Genomic DNA, 17,689 nt, shown 5'->3' on the forward strand with positions numbered 1-17,689 from the left:
ACAGAGAGAGAGAGGGAGAGAGAGACAAACACACACAGAGAGAGAGAGAGAGGGAGAGAGAGGCACACACAGAGAGAGAGAGAGAGAGAGAGACAAACACACACAGAGAGAGAGGGAGAGAGACACACACACAGAGAGAGGGAGAGGGAGAGACACACAGAGAGAGAGAGAGGGAGAGACACACACAGAGAGAGAGAGAGAGAGACACACACAGAGAGAGAGAGAGAGACACAGAGAGAGAGAGAGAGAGAGAGAGAGACAAACACACACAGAGAGAGAGGGAGAGAGAGAGAGAGACACACACAGAGAGAGAGAGAGACACACACAGAGAGAGAGAGACACAAACACACACACAGAGAGAGAGAGAGAGAGACAGAGAGAGAGAGAGAGACAAACACACACAGAGAGAGAGAGGGAGAGACACACACAGAGAGAGAGAGAGAGAGACACACACAGAGAGAGAGAGAGAGAGAGACACAGAGAGAGAGAGAGAGAGAGAGAGAGACAAACACACACAGAGAGAGAGGGAGAGAGAGAGAGAGACACACAGAGAGAGAGAGAGACACAAACACACACACAGAGAGAGAGAGAGAGAGACACAGAGAGAGAGAGAGAGAGAGAGACAAACACACACAGAGAGAGAGAGAGAGGGAGAGAGAGACACACACACACACAGAAGCGGTGATGTGTTGTTTTTAACGCACAGATGTGGTGTCACACTGTAACACACACACAGTCAAACACACACACACACAGTCAAACACACACACACACACAGTCAAACACACACACACACACAGTCAAACACACACACACACACACACACACAGTCAAACACACACACACAGTCAAACACACAACATATCCACAGTGACGTGAAATGAAAGACAACAAAAGTGAACAGAAACAACAAGAGACTCACAAACACACAGAGCAGCAGCAGCTTCGTGTCCCAGCCTGTGTTTGTCTGTGGTGACACTGATTGTGTACCTTTATATACTGATGAGTTTATCGTGTGTCACGTTTCGTGAAGACAACATTACGTTGTGTACACATTCAGTAAAAATCCCACTTGTATCCTGGTCTGAGAGAGAATGAATGAGAAGAGTTTGATTCTCTCAGACTTTGTCTTGGCAGGTTTAAAAAGAAGCAGAGAGAGAGAGAGAGAGAGAGAGAGAGAGAGAGAGAGAGAGAGTTCCCATAAAACCACTGACCTCTCAACCCTCTGGTGTTTCAAGCCAAACAATCCCGCTGACAAACAAAAGCAAATGTCGAGCGAGCCCCTCCAGCCCGCCTCTGTTCTGCAGCACCTTGTTTCTGGATCCTGCCGTGGGTCAGCGTGGGGATCGGCTCCTCTCTCCTCTCATCCACACTTGTGGGAACAAACGAGCGGTAACTCTCTTACAACTCAAAACTCAGCTCAGGGCAGACGACCCTCGGCGCTCTGTGCAGCTGGACAGGTGGAGAGACGGCGTCCTCGTGAACTATACTAGAGAGAGGTCCGGATTTTTGACCACATGGGAAACTGTTCAATATTACATAAGGGTCTCCAGTTTCTCTAATACATGAAACAGCCTCAGACACAGGACCTTGCATCATCTGAGCTTATTCATCAATGTATAATGCAACAAGGTCAGAGCTAATGCAGAATGACAAGGACGCTATTAAAATGTCTATTTTATACATCGGTTTTATTTCTATTCTATTATTTAAAGCTTCTCTTATATGATAAAAAAAAAAAAAACCTTATAACCTGAGTTAGATTTCAAGCATATGCAAAATGTCCATACAATTTTTTGTTTTGGACTTTTACAAAAAAAAAAAAAGCAAAATAAGTGATATAATTCTACATTTTAATGAATTTCATTTTGGATTATGAGACTATAAATGACACGGAAGAGAAGAGGAAAGCGTACAATTTGATTTTAAATTATAAATTATTACTTGATATGCAAATTTCCAATAATCAAATTTAAGATGTGTAAAAAATTGTTGTATATGTTCAGTAATTTATCAGTGATCATCTGCTCTAAAGGTTTTATTTTAAAACACAAAAGAGAGAAGCAGCAGTGTTCTTGAAATACAATGAGAATTTATTCAAACGGTGCAAAAAATTAATAATAATAATATAATAATAATAATAATAATAATAATAACAACCTAACATAAAATCTGATGTTCTTTCTATCCAGATTGCACTGTCACACAGCCTCAGGAGACGCTCCTCTCAAAGACAAAAAACTAAACATTACAAAGATTTAAAAAAATAAGATGAAACAAAATAAAATAATAAAAAAAAAAAGATTAAAATACCAGGACAACTGAAATCAAGTTCAAATAATGCACAAATTTGGTAAAAATGAATTGTGGTTTACATGCAACAGTTCCAGTCCCATGCAACTCTTAAGTATTTCATGTCAACGTCACCGATGATGAGTTTTCTGTTCCCACAGAAACGACAGTGTTTTACAATATAATATATAAAAATATACTTGGGTCAGTTGTGTTGCAAAACTAATTCTGAGCCATTTCTCTTCTGGTTTGGAGGAAACGAGCCGGGTCGACAAGAACATCACCGTCGTGTTTCGGCATAGCGTGGGGTTTGTTTTGGTAGGAAAAGAACCAAACGGAAAATGAAATGTACAAATCAAAACGCAAAACAAATAAAAGCCAGACTGCTATGACAATTAGCCACGTGAGAAAGAACATCCTAAATCGCCTGAACTAAACATTCCACAAGGAAACCTATTAAAAAAATCTCACTATAAATATATATTCTCAAATGGTATCTTGTTAGGTCAGCGTTAAGGAAATTAGTTTGCAATGAGGGAGCCTCGAGTTTTCAGGAGGCCCGTCTGGGAGTCGCCTTCAAATACAGTTCTACACCAAACCCAGGCTCTTACAAGCTCATCGTCCATTCCTGCTTCAGTATCCAACAATATACATTCTTACCATTTTTAAAAACACTGTAAAACTTTGGGCTTTTACAAAAATAACATGGAACATATTCACACAACCTCTCATTGTTTTTTTAATCTTAAATACAAAAAAGTCTAGCCTGATGTTTTACACAGTTCTGAGGCATCCGTTTCATTGCAAAAATAAAAATAAGAAAATGGATTCATTAAGCTAAATTATTACTCTGGAGGGAGGACAGAGAGAATGCACACATACACATGTCTTTTCAAAAACAGGCATCACTTTCCCATAGGAAGAGAACATTTGATGGGGATTTTAAAATGCTAGTGCATGAACACGTCAACACACAAACACGGCAAATGTTTTCTTGGGAAACTGTGGGTTTAAATGCACGGCAAAAAAAAAAGAAAAGCCTCTCCCCCTTCATTTAACAGCATCTGCAGTTGTTGGACAATACTGTTAAAATATTGTTATAGTGTTAAATTAGTACTTGTGAAGTTTACTCCCCTGAAATTTTGGTCATTTGTGTTTGTAGTTTGGGTTTAGAGCAACAAGGGCAAACTCCAAATACTGGGTTAAAAGAAGAAAACTAAATCAAGGGCGCCCTCAACTGGGCAAGGCAGTGACTTGCATACTAAATTGTGCTTTTCTATCGGACTTCATGCCAGAGCAGTAGAGCAACGAGTGTCACGCTACCATGGCTTATCATTGTTTCAGTATTTAAGTAGTCATTTTGACATTCGCACAACAAAAACAGCCTTAAAATAATAACAAGGAAAACTCAAAGACAGAACATCAGCTGGTATCAACTCACTGATACTGTTTTCAGAACTGAAGAGAGAATAACTGTATTATTTCAAAAGCGTCAACACAAATGGAAATAATATTAACATTTTAAATTTAGGGGGCAGTAGTCTCAAAAACTGCAGGCAATGAAAGCGAGCAGTGGATTATTTGATTTATATGTTTTTTTCTTTTCAGAGGAAATACACGGTGATGCCGCAAGGACAGACGTCAAAAAAGGCAACTAGGAAGTTGAGTTAGATGGTGACACTGCACCGAAATGCTGTGTCTCTACAGTAACTGAATCCTTTAGAGAAAACCCTCAGGGCTCTAATTTCCCACGAACAGAGGTGGCAGTGTCTGCAGAGATGAACACAGGACAACCGTCAGGCCACTTCCAAAAACAGCAAAACATACGGTGTCGACGGACATCAGGAAAGTGCTTGACTTTGTGCAAAAAAAGACAGATCAGGTTTTGGCGGGACAAATGCCAGGAGTCAGGAAAAACCGCCTTCAGTAGAAGTTTAAAATTTGCAGTGGGCGACCAAACCAGCGAGGAGGAAGGTTGTCCCCTCTGTGGATGTTGCGTCGACCTTTTGTGTGATGGTGGGATGTTAGAAAGCAGCAGAGCGTCGAGGGTTTGTCGTGACGTTCAGAACCAGAATTTGTCAGTGCAAAGAGAATTATTAGTTTTGAGCATCAACAGCCAACAAGTGCGAGGAAGCAATTTGTTGGAGACGATTACAACGGCAGACGTTTTTTTTTTACTTTGATGCAGCTTTATGTCACCGGTTTAAATAAAATTGTATTGCATGGCATTTTAAACAAACCTTATTTGAAATGCTATATATTCACACGTGTCTCCAAAATCTGCTGTGCTGGATGTGACATTTTGACTTTGTAGTGTGTTGTCACGATGATCAGACGCCTCAACAACGTCCATCGTTATACAGAAACAGAAAAACCCCCAATGAAGAAAAATTCCAACCAACATGTGAAATCCTCTGAATCAGGCTCTGGGAACAGCTTCTTACTGTCGAGCTACGTTGCTTTAGTCTTCTTGTTCTACTATGCCTGGTCAGTAATGTGACCGACTGCTGACATCTTCAAAATCCAATGTTTAGATATATGATTGGACAAAATGTATATTTTGCTTTTAGCCAGAGAGATACTGCTAACAACGCAGGACAGGTTGTGTAGGACGCACGAACATTTATGTGTTTGCAATCTGGAACATTAGCACCACAGCAGCCTACAGAGCGCTTAATGATTAGCATTGCACGCTAGTTGCAATTTGCGTTATGCAAATGGTGACCGAACGAAAAAAAAGGATTAATTCTGCTGTTTCCCGAGGTACGTGTGATGCAAGCATCTAGTAACAGTAGTGTAAGATGAAATCACTGATATCACCCTCAGAGGATGTGACTTCAAAATGCTCAAACGTCCCTTAATTCACCGACCCAAACATTATCTCAGACCACAGCTGGAGAGGAGACACTCGTGCCTTTTGTTTGTGCTTGCATCGCTGTTTGTGTAGTGTGAGTCTGACTTGGTGTGTATGTGTGCATGCACTGAGTGTTGATAAGTGTTATGTATTGCCTGCAATATACATTCTCTCCACAAGGAGGAGACAATAGCAAGGCGTTAAAATCTGATACAGGAGGAGAGCCTGCAACTCACACACACACACACACACACACACACACTCTCACTCGCACACACACACACTCACACACACAAACACACACGCGACACCTGCATAAGAGCCACAGCAAAATGTAACAGAAGTGCAGTTAGTTTGTCCTATGGTCTAATACCATCTCCCCTGCTGTCAGAAACAACCCTGCTTATTCTGTAATCGACTCTCCGTCACGCTCTGACGTGGAGGTGACACAGCTAAGAAAAGGAGGGAGCTGTTTGACGTCCTCTTGTCCGCACGGAGGCTGATCCGCCCCCAGCCGCCACTTAAACTGAAAAGGCCACTCAACGAATTCAAGCCACAGCGAGGTCCGCTCAGAACCTGTGGATGGTCGGTTCTGGCTCCCTCTTCTTCAGCTCCTCCCGGTAGCAGTAGGAGCAGTAGTTGCCCGTCTCCGGGTGTCCGTAGTAGGTGCAGCTGGGAGTCCGACAGCGGCTGGACGGCAGGCTGGCCAAACCACCGGCGCTGCCCAGCGAGTAGTGTCTGACTGGTGGTTGCCCACTCCGAGAGTCTAGGTTGGGGTGCATATCCCGGAAGCCGTTGGTGTAGCTCCCGGCAGCAGCAGGTTCAGACACAGGATAATCTGGTGGAACGAACTCTGGGGGGTATGAGGGCGCAAGGCGGGAGGGACTGAGGGAGGAGGGGCCTTGTGGGATATTGTACTGAGGGTGTGAGGGTCCCTGTGTTGTGGGGCAGTGTCGCGGAAGCGTGGCATACGCTGGGAGGCCGGGATAGGAGGTTACTGGGGAGCCGCCAGCAAGCTGGCGCCGATTTTCCATGTAGCCATGCATGTGAAGATGCTGGGTGAGGGGTGCCGCAGCAGGAGTCTGATCTATGAAGGAGGGCCGGGGGATGGGAATGACCCCAGAGTACATAGAGGGGCTCAAAGGAGAGGATTTGAGAGGGTTGAAGGAAGGTGACGAGTTCTCTGACAGAACCTCTTTGGCCTCATAAGGCCGATAACTCAGCTCCGTACCACCAACCACCTCCTTCTTAGATGGCTGGACGCCATTAGTGACTACTTTCCTCTCTACATCACGACGCTGTTGCTCCTGCTCCGCCCGGAAGCGCTCCTCTGCGTCGGCCAAGTAGCGCTGGATCATCTCCTCCTGGAAGGGCTGCCTGTTGCTCGTAGTGAGGAGGCTGGCGAAGATGAACTTTCTCTCACCCTGCATGGCGGCTCGTAGGATGCCGATGCTAACCTTCACATCTGCACTGTACTTGTAGGTCTCATTCTCGATACTGCTCCCACCACTGCTGCTCATACTGCTTCCTGTTCCATTGAGACGCTCGCTACCTGAGGAGGGGGAGCCTTTCCCAGAATCCTCTGAGGCATGGGCTGAAGGCGAGCTATCCTTGCTGCCCTTCCTCCCCCTAAACGAGCCCTTTTTCTTCTCCCCGCCCTCCTGCTTGGCACCTCCAGCCCCAGCGTTCTTTCCCGTCATCAGTCCGCCCACGTTCTTTTTCAGCTTGCTGCCCAGGCTCTTGCCAAAACTGCCGAGCTTATTGGCCACAGAGTCTGCCCTCTTCTTGTCTTTATCCTTGTCCTTCTTGGTTTTGTCCTTCCCTGCTGTTCCTGTCCCTGCCGAACCACTGCTAGAGGAACTAGATGAGGACGAGGAGCTGTTTTTGGCCAAGGATCCGCCTCCATAGGCCGTTGATCCTGTGGTTGTGTCACAGTTGCCATTGGAGCTGCTGCTGACTGACTCCTTGTCCGACTCGCCTGAGTCAGGAGGCGTGCGTGTATCCTCTCCTGCCGATGCAGTGGGAGACTCGGGCTGTGCCAGAGGCGCTTGCTGCAGAGAAACAAAGCAGAAGCACAAGCTGGAAAAATACTGTAGATGTGTGTGATATCACCTCCAACCCACTGACAACTAAAAATATTTAAAATTTTACAAGAAATCACTTTTAGTTCAGTGTCAGTGTCCTGCATCACATTCACTACAGTCCAGGCTCATGCCTCTCAGGTGTGGGGAAGAAAAAAATCAAGACATAGCAGTTTTTCAAAGAGTGATTCATAGAGTTGTTTTTTTTTTTGCAGACCAGTGCAGAAAAAGTCAAGTGACTGTTTCCAGAGGCATTTCTCATATTTACTGACGTGCTAAAGAAGCTGTAAAGAATAACAAAGAAAGCCGTGCAGCTCCGAACAAGCAGCAGTTACGGAACTGCCAAAATCGCTGCAGCTCAGCCATGAAAATGCTATAAACTTGTCCTGCCGAGCTGCCTGGTGTTAGCATGTAGCACACAAGGGGACCTTTGTCATTTGTGTGGCGTGACGTTTTGACCTGGAAGGTCCACCAAATTGTGTTTTCACAAATGGTTTGTGCAGCAGTCAGCTGCTCTTATGTGTAAGGGAAACAAAAAATCTTGCCCTGGTTTATAATGAGTGTGGAAAATTAACACTAATCACAAGCGGCTGTAACACTTGAAGTCAACAAACCACCTTGGCAACAATGTGATTATCACATTACAAGGTGTTTTTTTTTTTTTTTGGTCCAAAACTGGATTTGGCTGGTAAAACACTGAATGAGTCTTTGGAACACTCTGCTGGCTTCATGGTTATTTGAAAAATAATTCACTTTTCTTTTTTTACAGAATGTCTAATAACTCATATGATTCAATCTGTTTACAGAGCAGGTTTGTATAGAGCTCTCCGCTACAGAGGAGCAAACATCGCCGGGGATGAATGTGTGGACTTGGATCTTTACCTCGCAGGGCAGAGGCAGCCAGGTGACCGTCATGTAGCTGTGCAACATCTGGAGCTTGGCCTCCAGAGACAGAGCCACACTGGAAGGAGAAGTGACAGTGAGTGGGAGAGAACGAGAGACAAAGAGACGAAGACCATCACAGAAAAACGAGGTTGTTGTTGATGATGATAATGTGTAAATTACAATAACGATTCACGTTCTGCGTGAGTTTGGCACGACCCTCGTCCTCACAAGAACACTATTAGACAATAGTATTTCTTACCTGACATGTCTATGGCCAAAGCAAGGGGAGAAAACCTCACACACATGTTTGGAAACTTAGCAACTGTGAGCAGAGTCAGATGTCTGCACGAGACGAGGAAATTGTGGTGGAAAAGGGTCACAGAAAATCTGTGATTTCGAAATGGTTTCTATTTATAAAACTGGCTAAACTGCCGATAGGACAGGAAACACACCAAATGTTTTCCACCATTTGAAAAAATATCATCCCACAGAATGTGCAGAGACCCAAAGTCTGCAAACTCTGCCACACTGCTAACACTACACAAACAAGACACTTGTGGAAATGCTCCTTCTGACCAAGAGAGAGGGGCAGTGACATCACCCTTCGGTTGGTGCCCATATTTGGAGGACCGAGGGGGTGGAGCCTGACTTGAGAGCTTGAGGACACTGCACGCCCACCTACACCACCATAATTTACTCAATGAACATGATGCTCTAATGAAGAAGACTTGAAACTAGAGATGAAGATCATAAACTCCTCGGGAAAATCATATTCTCATTTTCTTTTATAGAAACAAACTTGCAACCAGTGCAATCGCCATCGGCTTCAATTTCCGCCAAGGTTGGGAGATGGTTGACAAACATCACAGTGGTGAGGCTGTGTTTCTGTTTTCCATCACCATTCTGGATGGTGATAGTTCAGTTTGTTAAATTGATACACATGTAATGCTGGTCTTTAATAACAAGACTGCATGTTATGTTTCCACACTGGTGGTATTTTGGCTCTGAATGATGCTGCAAATGGCAAAAGCCTCTCGCTGCTGTTATGACATCTTGTTCTGCAATAAATAGCCTTTTAACTCAACGACCTTTTCCAAACAATGTTAACAGCCTCTCGTGTAATATCATCTCCGACCAACATTTCATCTAAATGAGATATCCGCAGTGTCACCAGCTGACGAAACAAGGTTTTTCTTACCGAGCGGCTATTTTGGTGCTCCTTCTCCTGCTCCATTCATAGAAGGTATTTAGAGCTAATCTTATTGTCGCTGGCAGTGAGTGTGGCTAATCTGGAGTCAGGGGTCAATCCCTACACACTGACACACTGCTGTCTGTAGCATCGTACACATGCAAGTGTCCCTCTCTTTTTCACTTGTATCCTTTAATATATATATTAAAGTAATTTTGTGGAAAGCACTGAATGCAGAAATTATACCTGATGAAAATAATGTGATTGGATGACGTCCTCTTTTGAAAGACCATACCTTGCTAGCATCACATTGTCTGAGTCATCCTTGCCCCACTCCCAGTCTTTCCCAGGATCCACAGCAAAGTGCAGAGGCAGCATTTTGTGCTCCGAGTCCGTGAGAGGGATCACGACTGCGGGTAGAGATGGGGGGAGGAAGATAAATTTCTTTTTATTCAGCACCCTGGATTGTCTACAGGCAGAAGTGCTTGTACATTTCCCACTCTCTGCAGCCTATATGAACTCAATGTCCGAGCAGCAGCTTGAATTTTAAGAATAATCTTGCAAATTGTGCAGCAGTCAGTGTTCCTTTAAAATGTCACTCACTTTATCAGGTGAAAAACACAATTAAACAATAACCATCTTTAAATCGAATTAAGCGAAGTTGAGAATGAATTAAATATCACAAATCCAGAAATCTAGAATTACAGAGAATAGAATCACAGAATTAAATGTTTGTTTAAGTTCAATGCTAACAGGTTGGCTGGCTTTATTTCTAAATCTTTGAAGAAAAAAAAAAGTCTGCATGGTTTATTAGTTTAGTTTGGTTGTTGAGGCTGCTACTATGGTTTCTTTCTCTTTTGTACTCTTTCCTCTTCTAAATAAGGCTGGGCACGTAATGTGCATTACACGATCATAAAAATCAATCAATGAATCAATCATTATCAAAATATCATTTCACGTGAACACTAGCAGGTGGTTGTTTGCTCACTTGCTTCCTTGCTCTTGAGCTACAGAGGTCACTGGATACACTCCAGAGCCCAAGGGCCATTAGTCACTATTCTCAAATAAACTAAGAAAGGTCAAGATTAAAAAACGTCTAAAGTGGTAAATGAGAAAAGAAGCATGTAGTGATTAATCCAGACCTTTGGCTATAAACCCTCTGAATTATTAAAGAATTTAATGTAAAAATATGATTGCACTTTATTGACGTCTTTAAATATCAGCTGCGCACTAAAAGGCTGTTAAATAGAATGATGATGCCAAGCGTTACCTTGCTCTTTGGAGCTGTGCTTCTGCTCCATCGAGACCAGCGCTGAAAAGTGCGCCTGGTCATACGCCAGGACCAGCGGCGAGCGATGGCACTTAGCAGCTGGCACCTCCAGCGGTAGGTATATGCCTCCGAACGGGATGGGAGCAAAGGCTGGGGAAGAACAACAAGGACATTAACCAGCTGAAAAACACAACTCAAGCTTGGTTTACAGCGGGATAGGGTCTTGAGAGTGTTGACAAAAGCAAAGCAAATTAAAAGCTGTGACAACAATCAAACTATTGCTTTAGTTTCCTCGCAGGAGAGCAGGATGTGGCAGAGGTTAGAGTTGTAACGGGCTGAGAGGGGGTTGGCTCCGGTTTGGAACAGGTCAGTGGGGCTCGGTTACATGTGCTCTCTGCTGCGTGGCACTTTTGCATTAGTCTAGATTGTAAACGCACATTAGAGGGTCGGTAACAGACAGACACGACCGGTAAGAACTTTATGGATTGTTCTATGGTCCACTGGTTGACCTGATTGTCCTGATACGCCCGGAGCTGGTCCTGATTCTGACCTCCCAGCTAGCGGGCCCCCTCCTACCTGACCCATAATCTTATCTGCACCAGATGCACAAGACCCATTCATACTGGCTCTCCCAGATTTCTTTTTTTATTAATTTTCAAAAAGGACATACGACCTACACCGTGACTTTAATACTTGACGGATATTATTACGAATCACGGTTGATTTTGTCGATCTTTTCCAGGCTGTGGTTTGTAAACACTGCTGCCAGTTTGCGTTTAATAAGTGTAATAGTTGTATTTCACAGTGCTGCACGTGGCGGGCTCTGCACTGCCGGGTGAGGTTAGCGAGACCGACAGAGAGGGATGCACTGCAAGCTAGCGCGTCATTTCAAGTGTCACCTGCTGACGTCAGACATGGAGAGGAGAGAACAAGGTTATCTGATTGTTGTTCCAGTGTTTTTTTTCGGCTTCATCCTCCCATTGAAGCCCTTGTGTAGTGAGGAAATACGTGCCCCTGAGGTTTAGGTATATTTCATGTATTAAAGGTTGAGGCAGCTGAGGAAACGCCGGACACATCCCGCCGCTGAACTCAATGTGTCACAACAACTTGCGTATCTTTTTTACTAATTGACAGACATAATGACGGACAACTGCAATCCCTGAGTACATGGCTTTCTGTGAGTAAAATGTTTGCGTGCATGCACAGAAATGGGTCAGTGTTTGGTAGTAGCTCTCACTACTTCAATAAATCAAACTCGATCATTGACAGATCCGTCTTTCACGTCACGTCACACAACATGCATTAGTGATGCAAGGCTGGAATATTTACCCTCTCCTCCAGAGTCCCTCAGCATGGTGTCAGCCACCACCACTATGGGTCGTCTGAGAACATGAGCCAGCACAAAGACGTGAAACTCCTCTAAACTCTCATAAACCGGTTCATCCGAAGACTCCGCCCTGAGGACAACAGCAACATAGCTTCTGGTTTACACACACACAGTGGTTTAGTTAAGTTAAGTTAATGTAAAGCAAATCTTTTTTAAGGAACTTGCAAAAACAAAAGAACAATATTGAGACTTGGCTGAATTTAAAGTGGCTTTGAGAATAAAAGTGACAAAACATTTTTAAAAAATCATTATTTATAATAAAGTAAATTCCAGATGAACTTAAATGAGGACCAGCCGCTCAGTTCTGATTGTGAGCGCAGTTGTTTGTTCATGAATAAAAACATGAGTGTGACCAAGTATGCGGTGGGTTAACAGTCTCTGCTTTGTCTGAACCAGCCTTTACCCGTTGGTGCCGTTGGTGCTGTAGTGTATTCTCGGCTCACTGGAGGCTAACTTCAACAGTTCATTCCACTCCTTCTGCCACTCCTCCTCCGTGTACACCAGACCAGACTGAGGAGAAAGGAAACACACGCGCAAACACACATTTAGAGAGCGAGTGTCGAATGTCACAAAAGCGTGCGGTGCGTTATGGCATCTTACCACAAGGTTACACGCTGACAATTGAGAGAAGAGATTAAACCAGAGCTTTCACGACCTCCTGTGTCATTGGAACAGAAGCTTTAGAAGCCTCATCAACATCCTCATTTTAACCACCATATATGGAGAAGAAGAAAACCTTTTTTTTTTTTTTCCCCTTCTCACACATTCACACAAAGAAAGCTTCCCAGTGCAGCCGCAGTCATCTGCCGCTGCCCACAGAGCCGCTCCTCTGGAACAGTTTTGGTTTAAGTGATTTTCTTAAGGACACCTCAGAGATACAGTAGTTGTTGACGAATGGCTGAACATGAGGCAGTCATGCGTGTGGCTTGTCCTCTGTGGGCGTCTGTACACTGTGTGCAGGCACTATGGAAAACAAACTTAACCTCTGCTCACACCTCTTATGTGTCTTGTGTGATCTGATCACAAGTGTTCAGACTTGGTATTAAAATACATGTTATCGGATCTCAGTTACATTCAGGCAATGCACTTCCTGTGCTGGTCTGCCAGAAAATCAAATAAATAAATCAAAACAATACAAACTGTCTTGGTGTGATCAAAACCAAATCAAATTCCTGAGTGGGTGTCAGTTGAGAATGTGGACGTGTGCCGCCCAGACCAGGTTATCGGAATACGGACTGAGGGATCAGACAAATATGTCCACAACTGTACTTAGATCAGATCACCTGAGACGCATGTCAACCAGATGTGAACAAGGCCTTAGTTTGTGATGCTTGATCATTGTGTCCTGTAAACAGCCTCTAAGAAGGACAGAGGAAACAAAACAAAAATGTCTTCCTATAGCTTAAATACCAGAAAACAAAAAGCTCCAAATGTTATACTGCTACAGAAAAGCAGTATAATGTAAGTGATGGCATAGGACTGTTGTGCCATATCAGTGTTTTGTCTCTTGTGTTGTTTCCTCTTGTCTCTATGTTTTAAAAGGAACTGGAAACATACAAAGGCTATTTGTTCAATCTCCCAGAGTATTTTTTTTTTAGTGTGGTCAAGGACACCCAACAAGCAGCGTTCTGATCAAACGCTCACAACATTCTCTCGGCTCTGGACCCTTTGCTTTGGCCCCACACAGTCGGCACAGAGCTACAAAGATGACCCAGAGAAAAGTGCAGCCTACAAAACAGACCTCTTTGTTCTGTTGGGTCTGCTGCCACCTCCACCTGCGCTTCAGTGCGTCTCTCTCCAACCCGTGATCCATCAGCGCGTAGAGCGACTTACGCAGCATCAAGTCCCGGTCATGAAAGCCCCACATGCCTGTATTACAAAACAAAATTATAAAAATTTAACAAAACATCTGCAAACTCCTGAGGACAACTGCACTTAAAATGCATTGTTGTGCTGCTGACATGTTTGGAAGAAAAAAGAATTGTGATTGCCTCTTGAAAGATCAAAATAAATGTAATATTTATTAACCAGTAAATGAAATTGGAGCTGACTTAGTTACTATTTTGGGCTTTCAATACTTAAAACATAAAATATTATGTTCACATCTACCATCCAGTAGACGCACTGTAAGATATGGAACAATGCCTGCACATTAGTTGAAGCATTATTAATTTTCTGGACTAGGGCTCCTAAGTGGGCCACAAAGGCTAAGTGAGTGTGCAGTGTAACATTGTAAAACACAATTAGTGCTTCAGCTAACAATGCTGCTCTCTTAATGAACGTTAATAGAGTGTGAAACCTGCACAGTACTGGGGTCTTGTTTGAAAGGTCTGTTAGACTCACCAAGCGAGGCTGCGTGTAACAGGCAATTTCCATCTCCGCTCGTTGCCAGCGGCAGCAGATTCTGACAGTTTGAAACTACTTTTGTCCACCAATTCAGTCGACCTGCAGGCAGACAGCAAAAAACTTGACTCATCTGTTTGAATTACAAATACGGCGCAGTTCTAAAGGGCAAAGGTTTTAATCATTTACAAAAAAACTGTTGGTATAAGAGCTAAACTGGAACAATATTTATTCTATATTTTTGTGCCTGTGTTCAGTTTCTCTCACCTGCATGCTCCAAGGCCACCATCATGGACTGCTCTATAAGATCCCTCTCGATGAAACCACGGAAGTCGTCCTGGTACACGGTGAGGTCTGGTAGTTGGAAAGTGCACAGGGGCGTGTCCAGAAGTGGCTCATTGCTGCTACCGCCGGTGCTGGAGACGTGAGAACGGGCAAGGGACACGATGGTTGAACTGGCGTGAGAAATCCCCCTGGACAGGCGCTTCTCTGTGGCTGTAAAAAAACACAGGAGCAAAGGATGAGGAGGAAAATCTTCGCCAACGAGCTGAAATTATGTTCCTTTCCCGGAACCTTTCCTGCCAGCCCCCGTAGAAAAATGCCCAGAAAATGTCACGGGGAGCCCACGTGGGAAAACAGCAGAATGTCCCGAAAATTCACGGCAAGTGTGTGGACATGAAACTGGAAAAATACAAATATCTCAGGATGAAAAAGAGCTGACATAAAGTAAAATTTTGCAACTGCTTTTCTGCCCTGAAATAGATTAGTCACGTCCTGTCTCCTGCACGCCTGCATGTTCTGTAAATGTTCCTCTCACTGTGAACGAGTCGGACACGGCACTGAGTTACAGAGTACGTGTCCGTGTTAAACTCTGTTATGAAAGATAAAAACCTCTCACTTCCCCGTGGCCTCACCTTGCACCACCTCGTCTTGTCGGTGGAGCATTGGCCGCCCTATTCTCGCCATCTCCTTTTCCAGAGGCAGATACGTTCTCTCCTCTGCGAAAGAATACGTCAGGTTCCCAGCATGCACCTGTCGAAGCTGCTCGAAGTCACTGAGTGCAGCAGTGAAATCCCAGTTCTTGCCTACGGAGAGAGAGAAAAAGAGAGAGAGAGAGAGAGAGAGGGGGGATTGAGCAAACAGGTCCAGTGTGACAACCTGAATCTTGTTTCCATTTCATCCTTAATGAGTTTAAAGATTCACCACGAGCTGATGCAACCATAGGCTGCCTTGTCTTACGTAAAGGTCACCAGCACATTCCTTTGCTTGGACAAACATAAAAATTTTGAAGCACGTCTTCACAGTTCGCTGCTGTTCACTGTCTTGCGTTGAATTTTTAACCTATATTCTTATCTGCAACTTGTGTTGCTGCTAGGCAACAGGAGCCCATTGACTCCAGCTATACCTTCTTTCTGTTAGTGTATGATAACCTAATCACCAGTGACAAGGCAGAGGCACTGTCTGAGACAGGGACCACGACCACTCAGGCCCTCCCCCTGATTTGAAATGTCTCCCCTTGCTCTGATAAAGAATGATTAAATGTTTATCTCTTCAGTGGACAATAGAGTATTTTATTAAGCCACAGGTCCCAGCAAGGCCAGTGGCTTAATAATAAAATACTCTGCAACTCACCCTCTAGCAAATCTCTCGCCAATCCCGGTTCAGCTCCAGTGGAACGGACAAAGTCGGATAGGACTGCGTCCATATCCACGGTCATGTGATCATGAATTCACAAGTGGGAGGGTTGCTTCCGGGCAGAAAAAGAAGAAAAACAAACCGAGGACACTGCTCTCCCCCTAAAAGGGCGCCAGGGGAGAGGGTGAGGGGGAGAGATCCTCTACCTCGAGCTGCTCTACCAGCCACACCTGAAACGAGAGGACAGAGATAGGAAGATTAAGAATTCAGGAATTAACTCCTCAGAAGTTAAACATTGTCCAGAAAGATTAGCAAAAGCTTACATGGGATAGAAAGTAGTGTTGCTGCTTGAATGTTTACAACAGTGAATGAGAAGCACATTGATATAATGACCCGTCTTAATCCCTTTTCAAACACGGCCTGGTTGCTTTTGAACTTGACACCTTTGCAGTCACTTGACCCACCCATGACAACAGCCGAGGCAAACAAGGGACTTCACAAAAGCTTACATTTGCAATGAAACTGAATAAAAGTCAAATGACAACATAGCATAAGGGCGGTTTCAGACTGCATCCTGTTTCTACAGAACCTTGTTATGAATTCAGAAAAAAACCAACAATGATTTTGCGATTTGTGATCGTTTGAAAATCTGCATTGGAGACACGGGACGGCTTCGATCCTGTCTTCAGACATGACTTGTGAACACAGGAATTTCCCTGACACAGTGACAGATCGTGAAGAGTCTGAGCAGAGACCATGACAAGTGTTCAGCACACAGCCAAAACAAAATCTGCTTGTCCTCCAAACCAATTAGAGACAATCAGATCAGCATACTGATATTAAAAGCCAATATTTTCCTGTCTTCATGGTAAAATCTATATTTTCATGACAGGGGAGAAAATGGGCCTCATATAAATCCTCTGTATATATACACAGTATATATAAAGTCAGATTCATTTGAACGGCATGATACGAGGAAACAGTATGTCTTAAAGAAGTCCCTCTGAAAACAATTAGGCAATTTTACTTTTCGATTTTCCGAAACAAATCCAAAGGACCTGCATCAGTCGGACACCAAAAATCAATCCAGAAACATTATTAAGAGTGAGAGAGAGGAAGAAAACCTGTCAGTATCAATGGGGCCTTTGACACAAAGCATGTAGATGGAAATCAATGCCAGACTAAAGGACTGAATCGAAGTAGCACCGGCTCAAAAGATGTTGTTTGGGGAACTAAAGCTAAAAGCCTTTATTTTACCAGTAAAGATGTTCTGAGCGAACACACACATCAGCAGTTCTCTGGACCACAGCTCCGCAGTTACAAGCCCTGTTCTCTAATATCTGTCCATCTAGAGCACTCTGCTGTTAGTTAGTATACCACAAATTAGACTGATATGGGTTTCTGGTGCTGATATCAGGGAGTAAAGAACATATATATATATATATATATGTATTTGCTCTGCTCATATCAGAGATGTACTGGTCTCCAAGTTGTACCCATGATTATTAATCACTAGCACAGTCCTAGGCAGAGTACTTCCTCATAACATATAATTTAAATAGTAGTAGTACACAAAAATAATGACAGTTCTTTGCATATTTATAAAATTACTGTGCCTGACTATAAAACTATCCTGTCACTATGGTTCCTTGAAGTTCACAAACTGCCTAATCCAGTTTTGACTGACCTTTCATTTTTATATATTTTTGTAAATCTACCTACAGTCATCTATTCCCATCCGTCCCCTGGCTCA

General features: G+C 43.7%; 1 protein-coding gene across 3 annotated transcripts in view; it reads right to left on the reverse strand.

Moving 5' to 3' along the window:
* Positions 1 to 2,070: 2,070 nt before the first annotated feature.
* otud7b (OTU deubiquitinase 7B) overlaps positions 2,071 to 17,689 on the reverse strand; it is a 30,587-nt gene continuing 14,968 nt past the window's right edge. For 2 of the 3 annotated variants that reach the window (XM_020106641.2, XM_020106642.2), the window contains exons 2-12: positions 15,934 to 16,166; positions 15,216 to 15,386; positions 14,569 to 14,796; positions 14,302 to 14,403; positions 13,700 to 13,827; positions 12,362 to 12,468; positions 11,901 to 12,028; positions 10,572 to 10,721; positions 9,597 to 9,711; positions 8,110 to 8,188; positions 2,071 to 7,197 (exon numbers count right to left, since the gene is read on the reverse strand). In XM_020106641.2, the coding sequence (XP_019962200.1) occupies positions 5,716 to 7,197; positions 8,110 to 8,188; positions 9,597 to 9,711; positions 10,572 to 10,721; positions 11,901 to 12,028; positions 12,362 to 12,468; positions 13,700 to 13,827; positions 14,302 to 14,403; positions 14,569 to 14,796; positions 15,216 to 15,386; positions 15,934 to 16,018 (2,775 nt within the window). In that variant the 5' untranslated portion in view covers positions 16,019 to 16,166 and the 3' untranslated portion in view covers positions 2,071 to 5,715. Of the gene's footprint in view, positions 7,198 to 8,109; positions 8,189 to 9,596; positions 9,712 to 10,571; positions 10,722 to 11,900; positions 12,053 to 12,361; positions 12,469 to 13,699; positions 13,828 to 14,301; positions 14,404 to 14,568; positions 14,797 to 15,215; positions 15,387 to 15,933; positions 16,167 to 17,689 lie in introns of all 3 variants that reach the window. The other variant, XM_069537803.1, reaches the window with a different exon arrangement.

This window comes from Paralichthys olivaceus, chromosome 13 (genome assembly GCF_024713975.1).
Source record: "Paralichthys olivaceus isolate ysfri-2021 chromosome 13, ASM2471397v2, whole genome shotgun sequence".
In the NCBI taxonomy this organism is placed as follows: domain Eukaryota; kingdom Metazoa; phylum Chordata; class Actinopteri; order Pleuronectiformes; family Paralichthyidae; genus Paralichthys; species Paralichthys olivaceus.